The sequence below is a fragment of the Pristiophorus japonicus genome, unplaced genomic scaffold (genome assembly GCF_044704955.1).
Source record: "Pristiophorus japonicus isolate sPriJap1 unplaced genomic scaffold, sPriJap1.hap1 HAP1_SCAFFOLD_168, whole genome shotgun sequence".
Taxonomy (NCBI): domain Eukaryota; kingdom Metazoa; phylum Chordata; class Chondrichthyes; family Pristiophoridae; genus Pristiophorus; species Pristiophorus japonicus.
The window spans coordinates 1,305,361-1,329,483 of NW_027251362.1; the positions used below are offsets into that span (position 1 = coordinate 1,305,361).

At 41.8% G+C, this 24,123-nt stretch overlaps 1 protein-coding gene across 1 annotated transcript; it reads right to left on the reverse strand.

Moving 5' to 3' along the window:
• Positions 1 to 282: 282 nt before the first annotated feature.
• On the reverse strand, positions 283 to 5,270 carry LOC139243299 (probable G-protein coupled receptor 139). Its single transcript, XM_070870753.1, has 2 exons — positions 5,201 to 5,270; positions 283 to 1,181 (listed from the first exon to the last, which is right to left on the reverse strand). The coding sequence occupies exons 1-2, from the start codon at positions 5,268 to 5,270 to the stop codon at positions 283 to 285; spliced, it is 969 nt and encodes a 322-aa protein (XP_070726854.1).
• Positions 5,271 to 24,123: the final 18,853 nt, after the last annotated feature.

Genomic DNA, 24,123 nt, shown 5'->3' on the forward strand with positions numbered 1-24,123 from the left:
TTCCTTGTCAAATTCTCCCAGTTTACATTCAGTAAACCCACAACTCCTGTCCACATGTTGCAGTAGATCAATAGATATTCAGATTAGCTGGTTTCTGACAACACCAATGGGTAGCAGGAATGTTGGTGGGAGGAAAAGTCTATCGATTGAAATCCACCAGTGTGCTTGAATTTAAAAAAAGCTCATATCCATCATTCATCCTCGGGCCTATTACTTACCCAAGCAGCCATTCCAAATAAAATAAAAGTGATCTTGATTGAAAAAATATTGCTTTTGATGCTTTTATTTAAGTAATTTTCCATTTAGAGTAAACAGATATTTCATCCCACTCTTCAACTCCTCTCTGAATTTAGTCTGGGTTAATCCATAGATACACGTGTTTGTACAAGCAGAAAGAAGCTGCAGCATGAATCCAACCTGCTGAACCCGATACAGCGGAGTATTGAGGTATTTGTCGATATAATTATAGTTTTCCACTAACCAATTTAGCGAATAAACTACATATATCATCCACAAAAGTATGAAATTACCAGATAGAGTAAGCAGCAATATCATGGATTTTTTCCGGTTCTCCATCTTTTGGTCATTCTGATCCTGACCATTGTTCCGGAGACCCCTGCAGATTTTATTTGCCGCTATAATGTGTCTGACCGTTAGTGCATTGAACGAAACAATTGAACAGATCGGTACTAAAGGGGTTATAATACTATCAATCCACTCATATGCGCTCCAAAAAGGCGAATTATAGAAGCTTTCATTCGAAAAACAAAACCAGGGAGCTTGGTCAATTATAATTTTAGGCTGGAATGTAAAGTAAAAGGGGATACATCTAATAGGGCTAGCCACGCACACGGCTCCTAAAACCACAGTCGCAGTTCTCTGCGTGCAATATTTCGTTCTGAGCTTCTGACAGCAAATGGCTATAAAGCGATCAAAGGTGAAAGCAACCGTAAACCATACCGAACAATCAATGGATGCAATGGACAACACAACCAACACAGAGCATACAGGAGTGATGGACAAGAAATTAACAGGAAAATACATAATATTAATGCGATTCAGAATTACATCAGTGACAACAACAAATAGATCGGCCGCTGCCATTCCCACCAGATAGCGAGTGATGCATTTGGAGAGACCACACTTTCCGCGGGAGAGTATCACAATCGCCACCATGTTAACTTGAAGAAATAGGAATACAAAATTTAGTTTAGACTCTGCCAATATGTTCTGTTTACCACAATCTCGTGTCAATTGCTGCTAGGTTTTTGGTCTGTGCCGTTGGTAAATGACTATTTCGCTCGTAGCCCACGCATGTTTCATATTATGAAAATAATAGCAAATTTGGACAACCACAAAATAGAGAAATTTATATAATGCATTTTTCAATGAGCCGCATAGAAGAGCATGGTGAAATTCATTGGAGACTAAGAAAACTTGGATTCAAATGGATTGAAATATTAAAAATAAATAAAATATGTAAAGAATGGAAAGTTCACAGTGATGAGCTATGCAATAAAATTAGAGAGCCATAATAATTTGAGTGGCTTATACAATATTTTTTCCATGACTAGCTTTGTGAATTAAAGTAAAACCACAAATCAATAATGACCTCTAAAATAATCTTGTTGGCGGATGAAATGACACAATAGAATTGAATAACGAATCGCCAGGTTTCAAGAAAGGCAATTCCTTTAACAGTCGGACAATCATTAAGGTTTATGAGATTACTCTAAATGGAAGATATAAAGTATCACAATGCAAGAAGGGATTCAGTGATGAACATAACGTAAGAGTCAACTGTAGACAATCAATGACAAATTGAATATTTATGCTCGGAATATAATGATAATGATTTTGGAAGTTGCATGTACAGTGTGAAATAAAACAGCTGTAACAAGTACTAATTTGAGATAAGGAGTTATGTTAAAAACAAGAGAGATAACGTGGAATTGTGAGATTATATACCGGGAAGTTTAAAAAGTGCAAATTAGGAAGAATCCAGGATAAAGTGCTGCAAAATATCAGTCGGGCGTGCACGTTCATGTGCAGGAGAGGAGATAAAGTCTGGACTGCAGACCCTGTCTCAGATCGTTGACGATAAGAATGTTTATATGAGGTGTATTCAAACGTCATTGAATTGAGAGGACAGTGAAGAACACTAAAATAAATAAATCCGAGAAAGGTTTAGCAGCTCACAGTAAGGAGACAACTGAAACACGAATACCTGTAATGGTTTTGGAAAGTACAATAAATATCACAAATATATGCAGTAAATTCAGGGATTCATTCATTAAAGTAAAACACACAGTAAAACAGAAGTAGCATATTGACTTGAGAGATTGCAATGAAATAGAAATATAAAAGCAACAGGTACTTAAAATAATTAGAACATAGAATCATGAAATTATGGAAACATCAACTATTGATATAAGACATTATATCAAAAAGGAAATAAAATATTATCATGAAATAATGAGTTGAGATGTCACGTTAAAAGTGAAATAATAGCAGTACAAATAAAAAGGAAGATCAGCCGTGCGAATATCGGGTTTCTGATCCGCATCATCTGATTTCCACGGCAGTCGACTTTGCATTTCAGCCCTTCAGCAATAATCATGTGCAAGGCCCAATATACACATCTGCGGAGTTATTAATTCTCTAGAAATTCGGTAATGCCGCAGTTGGGCGTTAAATATTAAAAAGTGGAAAAATTTGTACTAGACGCAAATCAATCGCTCTAAGCGGTATTTAGTTTTGGCAGACCAAGTGGAAAGTGGAGTGCTAATTCAAGCACCAATCTTCTCTTAGGGTTATAACGTGCGAGAGAGGGGAGGCCGCAAAGAACACTAAACCATGACGAGCACAGTGCTAACGGCATGTGAAGCTGTGTCCAACGCATAATGGAAAGCCCAATGATGTTGCATCAGCTAGTTGTCCGCCAGCTCTGTTTTGAAGGCGACCGGCATGACTCACATTATCGTCGTGAACACTTCTACAAAGTGAAGGGCTTGGACACCTTGCACGACTGAGACAGGAAAAACTTTGCACAGGCACCAGACGAGTGCAAATAATAAATTGTAGTCGAGCTGAACAGCAGATCCTTTAATTACTGCTCGCCTATTGGCCATCCGGATTTGTAACGCATCCTCTCGCTGTCAACTTCGGAGTGCATTGATACTGCAGGGTGCGCGAGTTAATGTTCTATCCAGGGCACTAATGGAGCACTGCGCACTTTATGACATCACAATCTGCGAATTACCAGAGGCACAGGTACGATGAGTTAGCGCAAGTGCTAATTCGGCACCGAGGTTTGCGTGTGTTGCTGCATTCACCGCAACCAATCACTAAACAATTAGCTTCCTGACAGGAGGCGCTAACCTATCGCTTTTCCAGCTCAATTAACATAAATAACATTATTTTCGTGGAGTTTTGTGTTGGTTGCAAACTTTACGTGCATCTATATGGTTCAGCTGCACTACTTCTTCAGGTAAAGAATTGGTCTGGCATATACAGTGAACACCGACGCAAAGGCAATCATTGTTGGTCCCGAAGACAGCTGCACAAAACCATCTTGCGATCTCTCTGACGACGTGCAAGTCAGAGCAGTGCAGAATGCTGGGAACACCCAAATGAGAACTGTCGTGACATCAACAATCTGTCTGAGCAGACAATCAAAATCCATAATTCTCACCGACCAGCAAACAGGATGTGGCGATTTTGCTTTTATTCAGACAGTTTAAAAATGTTGTTGGCAGCAGAATAAATATTGAGGTTCTCGCATGGGACAAGGTAAAACTGATATAAATACTAGCAATAATTTAAAAAATGTATATTTTTAAGTTTAATAATAATTGTTATTTTCATTGTTATGCAAAACTTTGATCACGCTACAAATCCAAATTAATTTTCCAAGAGCATAACTTTTCTTTAGCTGGCAATAGGCGATTACACCCCAGTTACCTTATTGCAACAAGGCTATATGTTAATCTTTCGTTTAACAGCGAGATTAGACAGAAAAGACAAGTCTTGGTTAGTTGGACTTTCCCTGCTTACAGTGAAACCAGGCTAATGGAGGTGGAGAAGGGGCGGGGCTCAGCAAAGCCTGTGTCAAATAATGAATATGTGACTACAAATTCAGGATTTTCTTGTTTGATGCATATGCCCTTAATCATGATCAAGTGGTCAGGTTCAAAGGGATAATAACTGTGGATGATTTTAGTTCGCCATCTTAATCACAACAAATTCCAGGCCAATAGCACATATTCCACGCTGTACTCGCAGCAGGGCGAATCAATCGTTCCATGGTACCTCATGGCAGGAACAAGGGAGTGGCTTTTACAGCCCGAGGGCAACACAATTGATAATATAACAAGCTATCATGTTAATGAAGAAATATGTGAACACAACTGGAATGGGGTCTATGAGGTTATTCTTCCATCAAGTTCTAGAATCAGATTTGTTTCATTGTGATACGATTCAGTGCAACTTGAATATTGGTGACAATTTCACCTTCAAAGACTTTAACTGAGCAAGTGAAGAGCAGGATGCGACTGTAGCGAATATATGTAACATCCCACTTTTATGCAGAGACAAATTAACTGATGAACAAAGTGAACCTTATGAGTTAGGAAACTGGAATCTACTTTCTGCTGCAATGTTAATTGCTACCCTTTTGTCCCCAATCGTCCTCGCATGTGCAACTTAATTAAAATCATTACAGTAAACCAACATGTCCCAAAGCGTTTCTGTACTATTTCTGATCAGATGTCCATGTCTATTTTAGATGGAAAATTCCACAATGCACATGAGATTAGGCTAATTCGGCAATATTGCTTCTGCCAAATACTCAACAAACGTTAACCTTTCGACAAAGAAGTGCATTTGATTCTAGAAATGGCTCTAGGGCGATTCGCAAAATGGGCGGTAACGGATCGTCCACCCGTTATAGATAGTAACTTTGACTGCACGTGGGACCGAATAGCTGATGCTGCCACCAACGGGCACCCGATCCTCTATCGCCCGTTTTGAACCACTGCCCGAGATGGATTTATTGGCCTGTACATTTCGATGATCCAGTTCAATGTAAGCTGTACGGAAAAGAATTTGTAACAAAGGTGTCGCTGGGCTGGCCACCCTACAGGAACAGTAATCATCACATAGGGCGTTACAATATGACTAACTGGATGTAATATCTTACCGGTGACACCAAAGACTGCAAGCATAGGGTAGTAGATTCGTTCGATTCGATATATTAGTGGATATCCCATTTTCCGCGAGAAACAGCGATATCTGTGCTGCTAATCAGAAGGCTGCAAAATGATCAAATATTAAGATTAGTTCAAAGGAAATTGACTGATATACGAGAGAACCTCCATGCAGCTAATTCGCGGGAATGTGCCACACGTTATGTTAGTTACATTGGCTCGAACAACTAGATTCATTAACCACTTAATGTTCTACTTTTATTGAGCAATACAAATAGCTTTATGAGTATTCAGACACATACGATAACATATTGTTTCCTATTTATTCACAATAAATAAAAATACAACTGTTTTCCCGAAACACCAGTGTTGTGTTACAGGAGACTTCTTATTTATATGATGCATTTAAATTGCCAAATGGGCTGTTATGTCAATTCTGTATTAACTCTTCCAGAATTTGCACTCACAACATTGTGCATAGATTAGAGACATGCAAAGTCAGTACCGTGGAAGTTTGCAATGCAAATAGATATGTCAATTCATATCTTGTCATACAAAGTATCAAAGAAGAACTGGGCTTTTCCAAATATTTTTGTTTTCCAAAAAAGAATTCACAAGCTTATGATATTCGCCGTGTCTATTGCTGGCATCCCCATTTTTAAACGTGAGAAGTGAATAAGAACATGATAATAATTAGGAACAGAATAGGCCATTCGGCCCCCTCGAGCCTGCTCTGCAATAAAAGAAAGTAATGGGTGATCTTCTACCTCAACTCTTGTTTGCAGCACTGTCATCATATCCCATGATTCGCCTAAGATTCAATAATCGACCGACATCCACCGCGAAAAACTCAAAGACGGAGCGTCCATTCTCATCTGGGGGACAGAATTCCAAAGATTCATCACTCTCTGAATGAACAAGTTCGTTCTCATTTCTGTCCTAACTGGCCATGCCTTCATTTTGAGACTATGTCCCTTGGTTCTGGACACCCCAGCCAGAGGGTACGGCCTTCTGACATTTGCCCTTTACGAATTTTGTATATTCAATGATATCTACTCCTTTTCTTCTAAAATCTAGAGAATATAGCACTAGTCTACTCAATTTCTCATCATTGGACAACTGACCCCATCCCAGGACTAGGCTGGCGAAGCTTCCTTGCACCTCCTCTATAGCAATGTTATCCTTCTCAAATCCACTTGAATTTAAGGCCAACACACCATTTGCTTTCTTAATAGCTTTCTGTACTTGTATGTTAACGAGCAGCGCTTCGTGTACAAGAACACCCAGGTTCCTCTGGACACCACCATTTTCGCATTTCTCTCACCATTTCAAATATACTCTGCTTTTTTATTTTTCCTACCAAAGAGGAAACATAGATTTCTTCATGTTACATTCCGTTTACCAAGTTGTTGCCAATTCGGCTAGTCTTTCTAAGTCCCCTTGATACCTCGTTGCATCCTGCTCACAACTTACATTTGCACCTAATTAGGTGGATATGGATTCATAGATGTTCAACACCGTCACCTTTGCATTGTAAAAGAAAAAACTGATACATGCATATGCACATTCAGACTGTAGTCGCATAGATTTACATAGGGGGATATTCAACCATTTTCACCTGCGCCAGGCTTTTGGACGCAGTCCTGTTCATTCTCGTAGCCCATTAGTCCTAAGCCCCTAGCTGTATCTAAATTCTTGCACCTACTTGCAACTGTGGAAATCGCACGTTCTTCTTACCAACATTTTTTGCACATACCAAACTGGCTGTATTTGGCTCCTGGTGCTCATTCACTAACGTTAACTAATTTAACACGGTGTCAGGTGCGTTGTAGTTTCAAACATTAAATATTTCACCTGCTAAGCGTCCTTCATTTCTAAACATGTAAACATGAAAACTGGTATAATGTAGGATGAAAATAAATCACGGGCTGTGGCGCAAATTGGGCGGTATTAAATCGGACGTCAGTTATGCGCAGTACCTGATTATCAGATCCACTGCAACCCAAAGACAGTGAAGACAAAAAGGTGCAAATAATTTATAAACGAATCACTTTATAAAAGGTGCGTACTGAATCAAGTTATCGACGGGATACCACAAGCACTATTACACACATATCACATCATTAGGGAAGGATCAGTGCCAAAAGACTGCTATCCATATATTCCACCGACTGCATTCCTCTCGTTTACATCCAGCTGAGGCTGAACCAGATTGTTTGCAACTTTGGTGCCATATTGGACACCAACTTTGAAATTACCATCGCCAAATTCATCCCTGCCTCAACTCATCTGCTAATGAAACCCTCATCCATGCTTTATTTACTTCTGGACTTGACTGCTACAAAGCACTCTTGTTGACCTCCCACGTCCTACCCTACATAAGCTTGAGGTCATCCAGAAGTCTGCTGCCCGTGTTCTCACCCGCACCACGTTCGGTTCATTCATCACCAGTTTTCTCCCTGACATAAATTGCCCCACGATCAAGCAACGCCTCAATTATAATATTCTCATTTTTTTTCTAATCCTTCCATCGCATTGCCCCTCCCGATTTCTGTAATCTGCTGCAGTCCCACATCACCGCTGCCCATCCCGAGCTATTTGAGCTCTTCTAATTCTGGCCTCTTGAGCATCCTGATTTTAATTGCACAACTATTGATGGCCTAGCCTTCAGCAGGCATGGCCCTGAATACTGGAGTGCTTCCCAAACCTCACTGCCTCTTAATCTCTCTTTCATCCTTCAAACCACTCATCCAAACGTACCTCCACTGCCATGTCTTGTTCAGCTGAACTAATTTCTCCTTAGATGGTTCAGCTTTGAAATGTTTTTTACAGCACTGGTGCGAAGCGCCTTGGAATGTTTTGCTATGTTAAAGGTGCTATATATATATATTTCGTCTTGATAACTGTCCAAGCTAACAACATCAGTATCCTCATCCAAGTTAACATCCCCAGGATTGAAGCACTGGCCACACTCGATCAGCTTCGCTCCAGGCCACAAAGTTCGCATGCCAGCCACGAGACGCCCCAAGCAAATACTCTATATGGAGTTTCTTCGTGGTAAATGAACTAAAGGTGGGCATCGGAACCGGTAGAGGCACACGCTCGATTCCTCCCTGCTAAAGTACGACTTCACCACGGACATATGGGAGTGCCTGTCGGAAGACCGCCCTAGGTGGAGAAAATGCATCCACGAGGACGTTGAGCTCTTCGAAGCGCAATGCCGAGAGCCTGCAGACGTCAACCGCAGGCAGTGGAAGGAGCGTGAGGCAAACCAATGCCACCCACCGCTTCCCTCGAAGTGTGAAGGTCCCACCTGCGACAGAGTCTGTGTCTCATATTGGACGGTTCTGCCAACAAATAACTCACCTCAGGAGCGTAAGCAAGTATTCCTCGATTCCGAGGGACTGCCGATGATGATGATGATATATATATAATAGTTGGTTTTGTTGCACCGAATTTCCTGTCTAACCAAATTTATGTTACCATATTGTGGAGCATGCCACACCGTTTCGAAAATGTTCAATGCTCTGCGCACGTAGCTCAGTGTCTGGCAGATATCCCTTCTATATTTACCTGCAAAAACGATGCGAGTTACAACTAGTCTGTCATCAGCTTGCACAATAACTAAATCCCTAACCTCAGCCTAATTACAGGTGATTGTCTGTTAAATGTTAACTGCCACTGACTTTCAGTTTTAACTTAAAAGTTTAAATTATTAAATAAGAAAAGTATGTTCACATTCAGCCTGATAAAATAACACTACCTATATTGTTTACTCACTATTTACCAATTTAAACAAATACGTTATTACAACAATGATAATGGGAAAAAGAGGCTGCTCGTGATCAATGTTGGCATTTCGAAAATTGATAACGGTGTTATGTCAATGATCATTTAAGATGGCCGACATGTTGAACAACGACTTTGCTTCAGCGTTTACAGTAGAGGAAGAGTATAGCATGTCGGAAGTTACAAGCAATCCTGTAATGAACCAGGGACTCAATCTAATTGACAGAGCAAAATCGCTGTAATGTAGAAACTAGTGGCACTATGGAGCAACAGATCCGCAGGACCAGATGGCTTCTTTCCAAGTGATTTAAATAAATTAAGCGAGCACATTGAAAATGCTCTAACTGTAAACTTTGTCAATTCTCTCAATGAATAAATGTTTATTTTGATGTAAAAATTGCGCAGGTCTCTCCGTTATTATGCAATGTTGAGCAAGTAAAACCAGGAAATGTTTGGAACACCTCGTATCGGGAAATTGCCCAGAAATAAGGATGGGGTGACTGAACACCTTGAACAATTTTAGCTGATCAGAGAGATCCAGCGTGCATTTGAAAAATGTAGATCAAGCCTGACAAAGCTGAAGATTTTTTTAAAGAGTTGTGTTCGGTAGTGGATAGGGGAATGTCAATGGATGTTATTTATGTGAACTTCTAGAAGTCACTTGATTATGTCCGTTATAATTGACTGTTAACTAAGATTGAATCCCATGGAAATGAAGGCCAATTATTGAGTTTGTTAGGATATTGGCCGAGCAGACGGAGACGGGGACAATGGAAAGATTTTCCAAATGGCAGGAGGTGACTAATGGTGACCTGCAGGATCTCAGTTGGGTCCTGAACTATTCCCTATTGATTAGCGAAGTAAATTATGTGATAGAAAGAAACACATCAAAATTTGCCGCTGACACAAAGATTGATGGAATTGTGGTCAGTGCATACAATTACAAAAATGCGTTGATTGATTAAGTGAGTCAGCAAAACTTTTGCAAAAAGGTTTCAATGTTGGCAACTGTAAGGTCATCTATTTTGGAATAGAAAATTGTGCATAGCCTACTTTCTAAATGCGGAAACGCTAAAAACAATGAAGGTAATCAAATTGTCCAGGCTCCACGTACGTAGAATGGAAGCATCTTCAATATTTACAGCAGGGAAGGAGGCCACTCTGGCCCATCGTGTCCGTGCCAGCCAACAAGAGGCGATCCAGCCTAATCCCAGTTTCCGTCTCTGAGTCCATAGCCCTGCAGTTTGCAGCGCTTCAAATGCATTTTTTAACGTGTTGAATGTTTCTGCCTCTAACGCCGTTTCAGGAACTGAGGCATAAACCAACACAGCCCTCTGGGTGAAGAAATTTCCCCTGACATCCTCTCTAAATCTTCTAACAATTACTTAAAATATATCATCCCTGCTTGTTGAACAAACTGCTCAGGGAAATAGGTCATTTTTATCCAATATGACCAGCCCCCTCATAATTTTATATAGCTCCATGAGGCATCCACAGCCTCATCTGTTCCAAGGAAAACAAATCCAGTCTATCCAGTCTCTCCAGATAACTAAGATTCTCCACTCCCGGCAACATCCTCGTAAATTTCGTCTGTACCCCTTTCCAGAGCAATCACATATTGCCTGTATTGCGGTGACCAGAACTATGGGCAGTACTCCATCTGTGACCAACCATTGCTTTAGACAGTTCAAGCATAACCCCCTGCTATTTTATTCTAGGCCTCGGCTAATAAAGTCAAGCATTCCGTTTACCTTCCTAACCACCTTACTACATTGCCTGATACATTCAGGGATCTGTGTACCTGCACTCCAAGATCCCTTTGTTCCTCAACACTTCTCAGTTTCCTACATTTTAAGGTGTATTGTGTTACTTGTTAGCTCTCCACAAATGCATTAATACACACATCTCCAGACTACTTTCCATTTGCCACTGTTATAAGAACATAAGAAAAGAAGAAATAGGAACAGAATTCGTCCATACGGCCCTTCGAGCCTGCTCCTCCAATCAATACGTTCATGGCTTGCCTCATCATGAACTCAGCACCAGCAGCCAGCCCACTCCCCATGACCACTTCTCCTCTTGTTTTTTCAGAAGCTGTCTATTTCTCTTTTAAATGTATTCAATGTCACCGCTTCCACAGCTCTCCGACGCAGCGATTTCCAAAGATTTCCAACCTTCTGAGAGATGAAATTTCTCCTCATCTCTGAATTAAATGTGCGGCCCCTTATGCAAAGATAGCGCCCTCTAGTGCTAGTCTCCCCCATCAGTTGAAACATCCTCTCTGCATCCACCTTGTCCAGCCCCCTCATAATCCTTTACGTTTCGATAAGATCACCTCACATTCGTCTGAATTCCAATGAGTAGAGACCCAACCTAGTCAAACTTTCCTCATAATTCAACCCCGTCATCCACGGAATCAACCTAGTGAACCTTCACTGAACTGCCTCCAAAGCAAGTATGTCCTTTCGTAAATATGGAAATTAAAACTGCACACAGCATTCCAGGTGTGGCCTCACGAATATTTTATTTAGCTTTATTAAATTCCCCTGCTTTTATACTCCAGCCCCTTTGCATTAAAGGCCAAGATACCATTGACCTTCCTGATCAATTGCTGTACCTGCATAGTATCGTTTTGTGTTTCATGTACAAGTACCCCCTGGTTCCGCTCCACTGCGCCAATTTCGATTCTTTCTCCATTAAAAAATTTACTTGCACTCTGATTTTTTTTTGCCATAGTGCATGACCTCACATGTTCCAACATTATACTGCATCTGCCAATTTTTCCCCCTCACTAGTTGACAGATATCTTCCTGCAGTCAATAACTTTCTTGTTCATTGTCGAACACACAGCCGAAGTTCGTGCCATCTGCGCACTTGTTAATCATACCCCCTATATTCAGGTCGAGATCATTGACGTATTGCACAAAAATCAAGTGACCTAGTACTGAGCCCTGTGGAATCCCACTGGAATCAGCTTTCCAGTCACAAAAACACACATCAACCATTACTGATTCCTGCCTTTGAGTCATTTTGGATCCAACTTGTCACTTCGCACTGGTTCCTATAGGTTTATATCTTCGAGACCACTCTGCTATGTGGAGCCTTATCAAAAGCCTTGGTGAAATCCATATACAATATATCAAAGTCACTGCCATCATCGACGCTGCTTGTTAAATCCTCACAAAATTCAATCAGTTTAGTCAGACACGACCTTCACTTAACAAATCCATGCTGATTGTCCTTGATTAATCCATGCCTCTATCAATTATGATTTAACCTGTCCTTCAGAATTGTTTCCAATACGGTTGTCACCGCCTAGTTTAGGCTGACTGGCCTCCAAATATTCAGCGTTTCCCTTATTCGCTTCTTAAATATTGGTACCACATTAGCAGTCCTCCAGCCCTCTGAAAGCAAAGCCGAGAGAACAGGAAAATCATGGTCAAAGCCTCTGCTCTTTCCTCTCTTGCTTCACTTAATTGCCTGGGATACATTACATCCGGGCCAAGGGAATTATCCACGTGAAATTGTGCTCAACAAGTTAATACCTTTTCTCTCACAATTTTTTTTAATCTATTTTTTCAAACGTCTCCCCCCGCCCACCCCGCCCCCGCCGATAGCAGTGTCTGCATCGCCCCGCTTCTTTGTGAAAAGAGACGCAAAGTATTCAAGAAAAACCATGCCCACATCTTCCGTCTCCAAACACAGATCACCTTCATGTTCTCTAATTGGCCCCACTTTTCTTCGTTGTAATTCTGCTCTTAATATATTTATAAATAATCGTTGAATTTTCCTTGATTTTACTTGCCAAGAAGTTTCCATGCTCTTCCTTTACTGAGCTAATATCCTTTTTAATTTCACCACTGCACGCAGTAATCGGGAGCAGCGTGAGGTCGAGGATCGTGGCCTATAAAAGGCCTGAAGTTTGGGCAGTCGGAGCAGCAGTCGGGTGCAGCGGGAGTTCGAGGACGAGGATTTTAAAAGGCCATCAGCAGTTCGGGAGCGGCAGTTCGGGAACAGGAGCTGGTGCAGGGACAAAAGTAAACAAAGAAGTAATAAGAAATCGAAGTTTGACGTCACAACCAAGAGGGTAAGTGATTGGCTAGTGGATTGGTGATTATTTAAACATTTTCGTTTTCTTTCATATTTGGAGGTAACATTTTGGCAATTTTGCCAAATTAAGTTAATTTAAGGATTACATCATGGCAAGAGAGTCCAGACGCGTGTCGTGCTTCTCATGTGTAATGCAGGAAAGCAGGGACGCTTCCAATGTCCCTGACTACTATGTGTGCAGGAAGTGTGTCCATTCGGCAGCTCCTGACAGACTGCATTATGGCACTGGAGTTCCGCATTGACTCACTTTGGAGCTTCCAAAGTGTCGTGAATAGCACGTTTCGTGCGTTGGTCACACCGCAGGTAAAGGTTACATGGGCAGATAGGGAATGGGTGACCATCAGGCAGAGCAGTGGAAGGAAGGTAGTCCAGGGGTCCCCTGCGGTCATCCCCCCAAAATAGATATACCGTGTTGGGTAATGTTGGGGGAGATGACCCATTTGCGGAAGGCAGCAGCAGCTAAATTCATGACACCATGGATGGCTGTGCTGCAGAAGAGAGCAGGAAAAAGAGTGGGAGAGCTTTAGCGGTTGGGAATTCTATTGTAGGAGGAAGCGATAGGCGCTTCTACGAAGGCAATCGAGACAGCAGGATGGTATGTTGCCTCCCTTGTGCAAGTATTAAGGATGTCTCGGAGCAGCTGCACAGCATTCTGCAGGGGTAGGGTGAACAGCCAGTTGTCGTGGGACATACAGGTACCAACGATAAAGGTAAAAACCTGAATGAGGTCCGACAAGCTGAATTTAGGGAGTCCAGGTGTTTAAATTAAAATGTAGGTCCTCAAAGATTGTTCTCAGGATTACTACAATGCCACGGTTTAATCAGACTCGAAATAGCAGGATAGTTACAACGAATACGTGGCTTGAGGAATGGTGCAACAGGGAGGATTCCAATTCCTGGGCCATTGCAACCGTTTTGGGGGAAAGTGGGACCAGTACAAACCGGACGTTCTGCATCTGGGCAGGAACAGAACCAATGTCCAAGGTGGTGTGTTTGTTAGTGCAGCTCGGTAGGGTTTAAACTAATATGCAGGAGGGTGGAAATCTATGCAGGGAGATAGAGGGAAGTAAAATAGTGGCAGAAGTAAAGGTAGAAAGGAGATAAGGAAAAGTGCAGGGCAGAGAAATCACTGGCAAAATCAAAAAGTGCCACATGACAACACAATTTTAAAAGGACAAAGATTGTTAAAGATACAAGTCTGAAGGCTCTGTGTCTCAATGCGAGGAGCATTCGTAATACGATGGATGAACTAACTGCACAGATAGCTGTTAATGGACATGATGTATTTTGGATTATGAAGATATGGCTCCAGCATGACCAAGGCGGGGAACTCATAATCAAGGGGTATTCAATATTCAGCAAGGATAGACAGAAAGTAAAAGGAGGTGGGGTTGCGTTGCTGGTTAAAAAGGTGACTGATGCAATTGTAAGGAAGTAAATTAGCTTTGATAATGTTGAATGTGTATGGTTACAGCTACGGAAAACGTAACCAACCAGTAGTAGTGAGATTGGGGAAGGAATCAAGAGGAAATTAGGGATGCGTGCAATAACGGTACAGTAGTTATCATGGGTGACTTTAATCTGCATATAGATTGGGCTAACCAAACTGGTAGCAATACGTTGGAGGAGGATAGGCTGGGGTGTATAAGAGATGGTTTTCTAGAACAATACATCGAGGAAACAACTCGAGAGCTGGCCATCCTAGACTGTGTGTTGTGTGATGAGAGATGATTATTTCGCAATTTTATTGTGCGCAGCCATTTGGGGAAGAGTGATCATAATATGGTAGATTTCTTCATTAAGATGGAGAGTGACACAGTTAATTCAGAGACTAGAGTGCTGAACTTAAAGAAAGGTAACTTCGAATGGTATGAGACGTGAATTGGTAGGATAGACTGGCGAATGTTACTTAAAGTGTTGATTTAGGAATAGCAATGGCAGACATTTAAACAACACAAGAATGAACTTCAAAAATTGTACAGCCCTGTCTGGCATACAGATAAAATGTGGAAGGTGGTTCAATCGTGGCAAACTAGAGACATTAAAGATAGTATTAAATCCAAGGAAGAGGCATATAAATTGGCCAGAAAAACAGCAAACCTGAGGACTGGTAGACCTTTAGAATTCAGCAGAGGAGGAAAAAGGATTAAATTAGCAGAGAACAGAAAACTGACTACAAAAACCTATGTGAAGAGAAAATGATTAGTGTAGGTCACTGTTTTTCAGAATCAGGTGAATTAATAATGGCGACAAACGAAATGGCAGACCAATTGAACAAATGCTTTGCTTCTCTAGTCTCTGGATCAGTTCCCATGCATTGGATGGCAGCTAATGTAAGCCCACATTTTTAAAAAGAAGGGAGAGAGAAAACAGCGATTTATAGACCAGTAAGCCTGACATTGGTAGTGGGAAAAATTTTGGAATGAATTATTCAAGATGTAATGGCAGCGCGTTTCAAAGGCAGTGACAGGATCGGTCCAAGTCAGCATGCATTTATGAAAGGGATATGAAGCATTACAAATCTTCGAGAATTTTTTGCCGATTTAAAAGTTACAGTGGCCAAAGGAGAACCAGTGGATGCTGTGTATTTGGATTGTGAATAAGATCCTACACAAGAGATTAGTGTGCGAAATTAAAGCACATGGTATTGGGAGTAATGTCTTGACGTGGAAAAGAATTGGTTGGCAGATAGGACGCAAAGATTAGGAATAAATGGCTCATTTTCAGAATGGCAGGCTGTGGCTAGTCGGGGACCGCAAGGTTCAATGCTGGGACCACAGTTTTTTAAAATATACATGAACGATTTAGACGAAGGAATTGCATGTAATATCTCTAAGTTTCCAGGTGACATTAAGCTGGGTGGCAGTGTGAGCTGTGAGGCGGATGATTAGAGGCTGCAGAGTGACGTCGACAAATTAGGTGAGTGGGCAAATACATGGCAGATGCGGTATAACGAAAATAAATGTGACGTTTCCCACTTTGGTGGCAAAAACAGGAAGAGAGAATTTTGTTTGAATGGTAAAGGATTAGGTAAAGGGGAAGTGCAACGAGAGCTGGGTGTCATGGTACATCAGTCATTGAAAGTTAGCATGCGGGTACAGTAGGCGGTGAAGAAGGCGAATGTCATGTTAATCTTCATAGCCCGTGGATTTGAGTATCGGAGCTGGGAGGTCTCACTACCGTTGTACAGGGCCTTGGTGAGGCCGCACCTTGAATGTTGTGTACAGTTTAGATATCCTAATCTGAAGAAGGACATTCCTGCTATTGCGGGAGTGCAGCGAAAGTTCACCAGACTGTTTCCCCGGATGGCAGGACTGCTATAAGAGGAAAGACTGGATCGACTAGGCTTAAAATCACTGTAATTTGAAGAATGAGTTGGGATCTCATAGTAATATATAAAATTCTGATCTGATTGGGCAGTTAAGTTGCAGGAAGAATGTTCCCGATTTTGGGCAAATGCAGAACCACGGGTCACAATCTAAGGGTAAGGGTTAAGCCATTTAGAACCGAGATGAGTAGAAATTTCTTCACTCAGAGAATATTGAACCTGTGGAATTCTGTACCACTGAAAGTTGTTGAGGCCAATTCGCTAGATATATACAAAATGGTGTTAGATGTGGCCTTTACGGCTAAACGGATCAAGGATATTGGAGAAAAAGCAGGAATTAAGTACTAAAGTGGCAAAAATGATCAGCCATGGTTATATTGGATGGTTGTGCAGGCTGGAAGGGCCGAATGGCCTACTCCTGCACCTATTTTCTATGTTTCTATATTTCTGTACTCCTCCAGAAATTTTGCAGATTTAGACCCTGGAATCCGTCATAAGTCTCCATTTTTTTCTTGATTCGACCTTATATGCCCTGGGTATCCAGGCGACATCGGATGTGCTCGTCCCTACCATTATCTTTAACGGCACAAAGGTGTTTGAAACCTCCAGATCTCCTCCATGAAGTACTCCCACTGCTCAGACACGCATTTTCCTTCAAGTCGCTGTTTCCAGTCCATTGTGGCCAAATCAACTCTCAGCTTAGCAAATTTGGCTGTTCCCGAATTTGAACTTTCCTTCCTGGTCTATCATTGTCTTTTTTCATAACTGCATTAAATCTAAAAGAATTATGGTCACTGGTGGCTGAATGCCCTCCCATTGATACCCATTCCTCATGCTGAGCTTCATTCCCTATAACTCAATCGAGAACATCCGCCTCCCGAGTTGATTTCACGACGTGCAGGCTGCAAATTAACTCTTGAAAGCATTTTAGGAATTCAGCACGCTCTATGCACTTCACACAAATTTTATGCCAGTTAATATTATGATAGTTGTAATCCGCTATTATTACAGCCCTATAGATTTTACACTTCTCAGAAATCTGCCCACATATTTGCTCTTCGATCTCCCACTCACTGTTTGCAGCGTGTAGATTATGCTCACAGCAGTGTGATTGCCCCTGTTTTGTTTTTCATTTCGACCCACATCCCTCTTTGGATGTTCCCTCCAACATATCATCCCTCCTCATAGACGGAGTAGTTTAATTAATCTGTACTACGAACCGCCTTCTGTTTTTCTTCCCTCTCTATCCCGTCTCAAATTCCTGTAACCAGGAATGTTGACCTGTCATACCGGCCACTATTTTAGCCATGTCTCTGTACTAGCTATAATATCGTACATCAAGTGTCTTCCTGTGCTCTCAGCTCATCTGCATTATTCGCTATACTCCTCCCTTTGAAGTATATACCATTTGATACAGGCATACATCCTTGTTGACTGCAATCTCACTTTTGTTTTCTCTGTCCTCTAATTGACCTTCGACGTTTTTGTTTTCCAATTCAAGTTTTTCCTCCCTCTCCACTGACTCCATTCTCGGTGTCTCATCCCACTGCCAAGCTAGTATAAACACTGTCCAGTAGCATTAGCAAGCTCCCGGCGTGGATATTGGTCCCAGCTCTGTTGAGGGGCAATCCGTCCGATTTTTGCAGGTACTGCCTCCGCAGAAACAGTCCCAATGCCTCAGGAAACCAAACCCCTCCCTCCAGCACCAACGGTCCAGACACGCATCCATCCTTCTATTTCTTTACACATTAGCACATGGCATCGGGAGTAATCTGGAGATTACTACCCTTGAGGTGCTGCTTTTAATCTCTCTGCAAGTTCCCTAAAATCTGCCTCCAGGATCTCATCCCTATTTCTACCTATGTCTCGAGTAAAAATATGCACCAAGACCTCTGGCTGTTCACCCTCTTCCCCAAGAATGCCAAGCCACCGTTCGTTGATCGCCTTGATCTTGGCATTTGGAGGCAACATACATCCTGGAGTCAATTCTGCGTCTACTGAATCGTCTGTCTGCTCCTTTCACTATTGCATCCCCGACAACCCTTACACTATTTCCACTCCTCCTGTGTAGTTGAGACGGCCTTTGCTGCCGTGGACGTGGCCTTGACTGCACTGATCAGACGAACAATCGCATCCACCAGTACTCAGGATAGAATACCGGTTGGTGAGCATGATGCCCTCCAGGGCCTCCTGCACTATCTGCCTCGTCTTCTATTGTGTGGTGTCGACCACTTGCTCTCTGTCCACTCTCTCTTAGTCTTCGGCGTGACCACCTCTTTAACAATTCTATGAACTTAGGTCCCATCTCGTGGATCCACAACGTGATTCCTGCTGCCACTCATGCTCGGTAATCCATCACTCGATTTGTTGCAGCTGGGTACACTTACTACAACTGTAGTCATACATGCTGCACGAAGCGTCCATGACTTTCCACAAATCACAGGATGTGCACTCCGCTAGATTGCGCTGCCATGCCATTCCTGCAATCCCTTGATTTTACAGACTAAGAGCGAACCTTTATTTAAAAGACGAAGCCTCACCCTTTAGTAAAAGACTAAAAACAAACTTTTATTTAAAGACGAAAAATAACTTAAATTAAAAATAAAGCACTCTCCCACTAGTCTTCAATCAGCTCGTGCCCTTGTGCCAACGTCACTTTGAATCTCTGACGTTCCTTTCGAATGTGTACTGTTGAACCTTTCTTTTACGTGCTCTGCCTTGCTTTAGCTCGCCGTGCTACTCGCACACAAGGTCCACTGCCTCTGTGGAGCCTGCACTTGCCACGCTACTTTTATATGCTCCACCCTGCGTGAGCTTCACTGCTGCTCCAATACAGTTCCACTCTCTCTGTCGAGCCTGCACCTGCTGCACGATTTTTATATGCTCCACCCTGCGTGAGCTTCAATGCTGCTCCTATACAGGTCCACTATCTCTGTCGAGCCTGCACTTGCTGCACTACTTTTATATGCACCACCCTGCATCAGGTCCCGCTGCTGCTCCCACGCAATTTCACAGCCTCCCTTAATTCATTAAAATGTCACGCACAGTTGCAGGAAATAATCAACAAGCCTAATGGTCTTTAGATCTAGAGGACTGGAATTCAAGGAATAGAAGATACTCTGCAGCTATTGGCAAGAGCACAGCTGCTGTACTAAAGCAGTTCTGGTCAGCATACCCGTTGAAGGATCTATTAATCCTGGAGGGAGTGCAGCATAGCGTTACCAGATTGATAATCGGACCCTTGTTATTACTTTCCGAATAGAGCTTACACAAATTGTGATTGTATCCCGTGATATTTAGATGTTAATGGGATAATTTTATCAACGTTTTCCAGATATGAAGGTAAACAGATAGGGTAGAGAGAGAAAACATATTTCCACCTGTTGGGAAGTCTAGCCAAGGGTCATCGTCTAAAACTTAGAGCCACAAATTTAATGAGTGAGATTAGGAAACACTTCTACACAGGAAGGATTGACGGCCTTTGCAATTATCTTCTGCCAACAGCAATTGGTACTCGGTCAATTGCTAATTTTAATTCTAATTTAGAAAAATATCGGTGAACCAAAGGCATTAATGGTTATGGGCCAAAGCCGGGTATACGCCTTCCAATAGCAGATTTACCAATATGTCTTGAATGACGGAACAGGCTCCAGGGGCTAATTTGCCTATTACTGTTCCTATGATCCGAAGATACTCATGACTTAATTTTAAATTAATTAATTGTGCTTAGTTATAACATAGAGAGTAATAAAATCTAAGATTGAACAAAAAGGACAGAGGAACTGATAGGTAAATAAACATGAGAAGGTTGTTCAACAATAAAAGGCTCAAGCAATCTAGCAACTCACCAAAAACATCTTTAAGTTGTATTTTCCATTCATACTGTAATGGTTTAAGAAGCTGTTCATGCTAATTTATTAACATTGAAATATTTTGCTTCCCTCAGACGTTGCCACTCTTCTCTATATCATTTTTTTACTCTCTTTACTCGAAATGTTCCTTTTCACTTCCGATTTAATTTCAATATCCTGAGCTGCTAGAGATCACCAACCCGTGTTCAATCTATCCTATTCTCAGTGTTAATCTGTGTGGAAGGTTGTATTCTTTCCAGACATCATCTAAATCTCCAAACTGCTCCACTACGCTGTTCACTTCATCTACAATGCGTGGAGTAAAGAGCATCTAATGTCTCTTCCAGTAAAACCTCACGATGATTGAAGCTCCTTACACTTAATTATACATAAAGCATGAGATGGTGCGATTTTGCAATTAACGTAGCACCAACATCAACGCTGCTATGTATAACCTCCAATTTAATACAATGACTCCTGTTTCCAACAGATACAGTGCAAACTGATACAGCATAACCATAAACATTACATTTTACAATGAAGTCCAGTGACAGTCAGATAATTAACTCACACCGAACCAGAGAAGGAGATGAGAAAGACTCAGCAGCAAATTTAGTTCATTCGCCAGAACACTGAAGCGGCGCCAGATACAGACACAGTGAAATAATATTTCCAAAAAGTGATAAGTAATAACTACATTGAAATCTCAGTGTACTTAAAGGTTGTTTCGGAGAGAGTACATTTCGCTGCCTCCTCTTAACACTGAGTACGTTAGCTCTCTTAATATTAATAATTGAAACACATTAATGAAATAATATTCCAGGAATCTTAGTTCTGCAAACTGTAAGGATAACAGGACCTGATGAAAATATACCTGCTCTTAACTCATACACTTGATTCCAATGCATTCCATACAGAAAATATTCCAGCAAAAATATCTGGTTTGGATAAATAAAGCTTATTACAGTTATAACTAGTCATCCAAGAAGTAAAGAGCAGACACTTAAAGCAATCCTTCCATCAAACAATAGAACAAAACAGGCGGCTTTTCATATCTGGTAGGAGTAGAAATTTGTGTCAGGTTCAAGTCGCAGTTAACATCGATTTACACGCTTGAAGCTGTGGTAACGACTTACCAGGAACTACAACGGCTGCAAGAACAAGACAGTAAATATTTTATATCTGGTGGATGACAGGATATCCCATGTATGTGAGAAGCAGTGACTTCTTTCAGAGTGAGACCCACAGCTCCGGCAGGCATTCTAAGCTTATACATTGCAATGGGCCCTGATTTGTCAAGGATATACCTCCACAGACACGGATCATTGCAATTAGTTGGAGTTACGAGAACAAACACATTACATCAGCAGCTTTGACTCTGATGTAAATAACGTGGACGATGAAACACAAACATCTCAAATCCACAATATTACCCTAATCAAACATCTCTCGGGAATGAGACTTTAATCTGTATTCATACTTGACAAATTCAAAAATAATGAGCAGCTTCAGTTGCATTTTTCATGCAATTGTATTGACCATGTTCAAGCCTGCTCATTCATTTAAAGATTGTACCAATTTCTACTCAGTGTGCCGCAAAACCAAGAACAGTAGAATATATATTTTCCGTTCCGGCAATATTCCAGTTATGTTATTAATATTTCGCCTCTGCCATGAGTATATTCAAATGTCATTTTCAGTATTACAACCTTGAAATTATTGCTGCATAGAAAATAATCTCGATGATATTGGGGAATGGTACCTGAATATACGTCATTACAGTGAATTCCTGCGCTACTTTACTGCAGATGGTATCCATATTGTTCTACATTGATCCATCATATGATCACCAGTACATAAAAAATAGCAGCCGGAGTAGATCATGCGGCCCATCGATCTTGCACATCCACAAACTAGCATCGCTGATCATCTGCACCTCTTTCCCGCCTTATCCCCACATCCCTTGATTCATTAGTTCCCAAATGTGCGTGACAGTTCGAGAGACAAGCAGGCGGAAAGCAGGGCTCGCAATCGGAAGGAACCAACCACGAAATTTCACGAAATTTTCTTCGGGAATCCTCTGCGAAGGGAATGTCAACTTGCTGATGGAACAGCACATCCCATCTGTCCCTGTGCTCCAAAATGATTAATATACAAGAATATATTCTGAAACTAGCAGATCCTGGCAGTAACTGTAACATTACGACAAGGTAAAGGGAAGATTTATTCTCTATCGACAGGTGCTCAGCTGTGATGAAGGTCCGATGTGGTTTAAAATCCATTAGATTGAGGAAATTCTGATTAGGAGGGCAAATAACCCCTATGCTTCTCTCTGCCTATAATTATGGCAAATTTCAGGATCAATGGAGCCGGAATAGCATAGGTTGGACAGCGTAAGATGGAAGATCACCAAGCATATTGTCTACGGGGCTGTCGTGATACCCGCCTTCCTGTATGACAAAGAGTCGTGGACCACATACAGCAAACATCTAAAATCGCTTGAGAAATGCAAACAGCAATGTATTCGGAAGATGCTGCAAAAACCCTGGGAGGATACACGCACCCGGTCAGTTTTCTCGATCATGCCAAAATCCCCAGCCTTGAAGCACTGACCACACTCGACCAGTTCTGTTTGGCGTACCACATTGTCTACATGCCTGACACATGAGTCCCAAATCAAGCGCTGTACTCGGAACTCCTACACGGCAAGCGAGCTCCAGGTGTGCAGACGAAACGTTGCAAGGACACCCTCAGAGCCACTTTGATAAAATGCAACATCCCCAGCAACACCAGAGAATTCAAAGACATAGAAACAAAGAAACATAGAAAATAGAAGCAGGAGCAGGCCACTTGACCCTTTGAGTCTGCAACGCCATTCAATATGATAATGGTTCATCATGCATCCTCTGTACCCCAACACTTCCTTCTCTCCATATCGCCTGATTCCTTTAGCCGGAAGGGCAACATCTAACTCGCTTTTGCAAATGTCCAACGAACTGGACTGAACAGCTTTCTGTGGCTGAGAATTACACTGGTTTACAACTCTCTGGGTGAAAATGTTTCTCCTCATCTCGGTCTTTTATGGCTTCCCCCGTATCCTTAGTTGTTATTCCTTTTTCTGCACTTCCCCAACATCAGGAACATTCTTCCTGCATCTAACCTGTCAAGTGCCGTCAGAATTGTATAAGTTTCTATGTGCTCCACTCTCATTCTTCTAAATTCCAGTGAGTAGAATCCTTGCCGATCCAGTCTATTCTCATATGTAAGTCCTGCCATCCCAGGATTCAGTCTGGGGAGCCTTCGCTGCACTCTCCCAATAGCAAGAATGTCCTTCCTCAGATTAGGAGACCAAAACTGCACACAATACTGAAGGTGTGGTATAACCAAGGCCCTGCACAACTGCAGTAAGATCTCCCTCCTTCTTTACTCAAATCCCTCGCTACGAAGGACAACATGCAATTTGCTTTATTACTGATGTACCATGAAACTCAGGTCTTGTTGCACCTCTCCTTTTACTAATCTGTCAGCATTCCGATAATAATCTGCCTTCCTGTATTTGCAACCAAAGTGGATATCCTCACATTTAGCTAGATAATATTGTATCTGCCATGAATTTGTCCATTCACCTAACCTGTCCAAATCCCACTGCAGTCTCTGAGTGTCCTCCTCGCTGCTCGCACTGACAGCCAGCTTAGTGCCATCTGCAATCTTCGTGATATTACATTCAATTCTTTCGTCTAAATCATTGAAGTATATTGTAAATAGCTCGGCTCCCAGCACTGAATGCGACGGCACACCACTAGTCACTGCCTGCAATTCTGAAAAGGACCCGTTTATT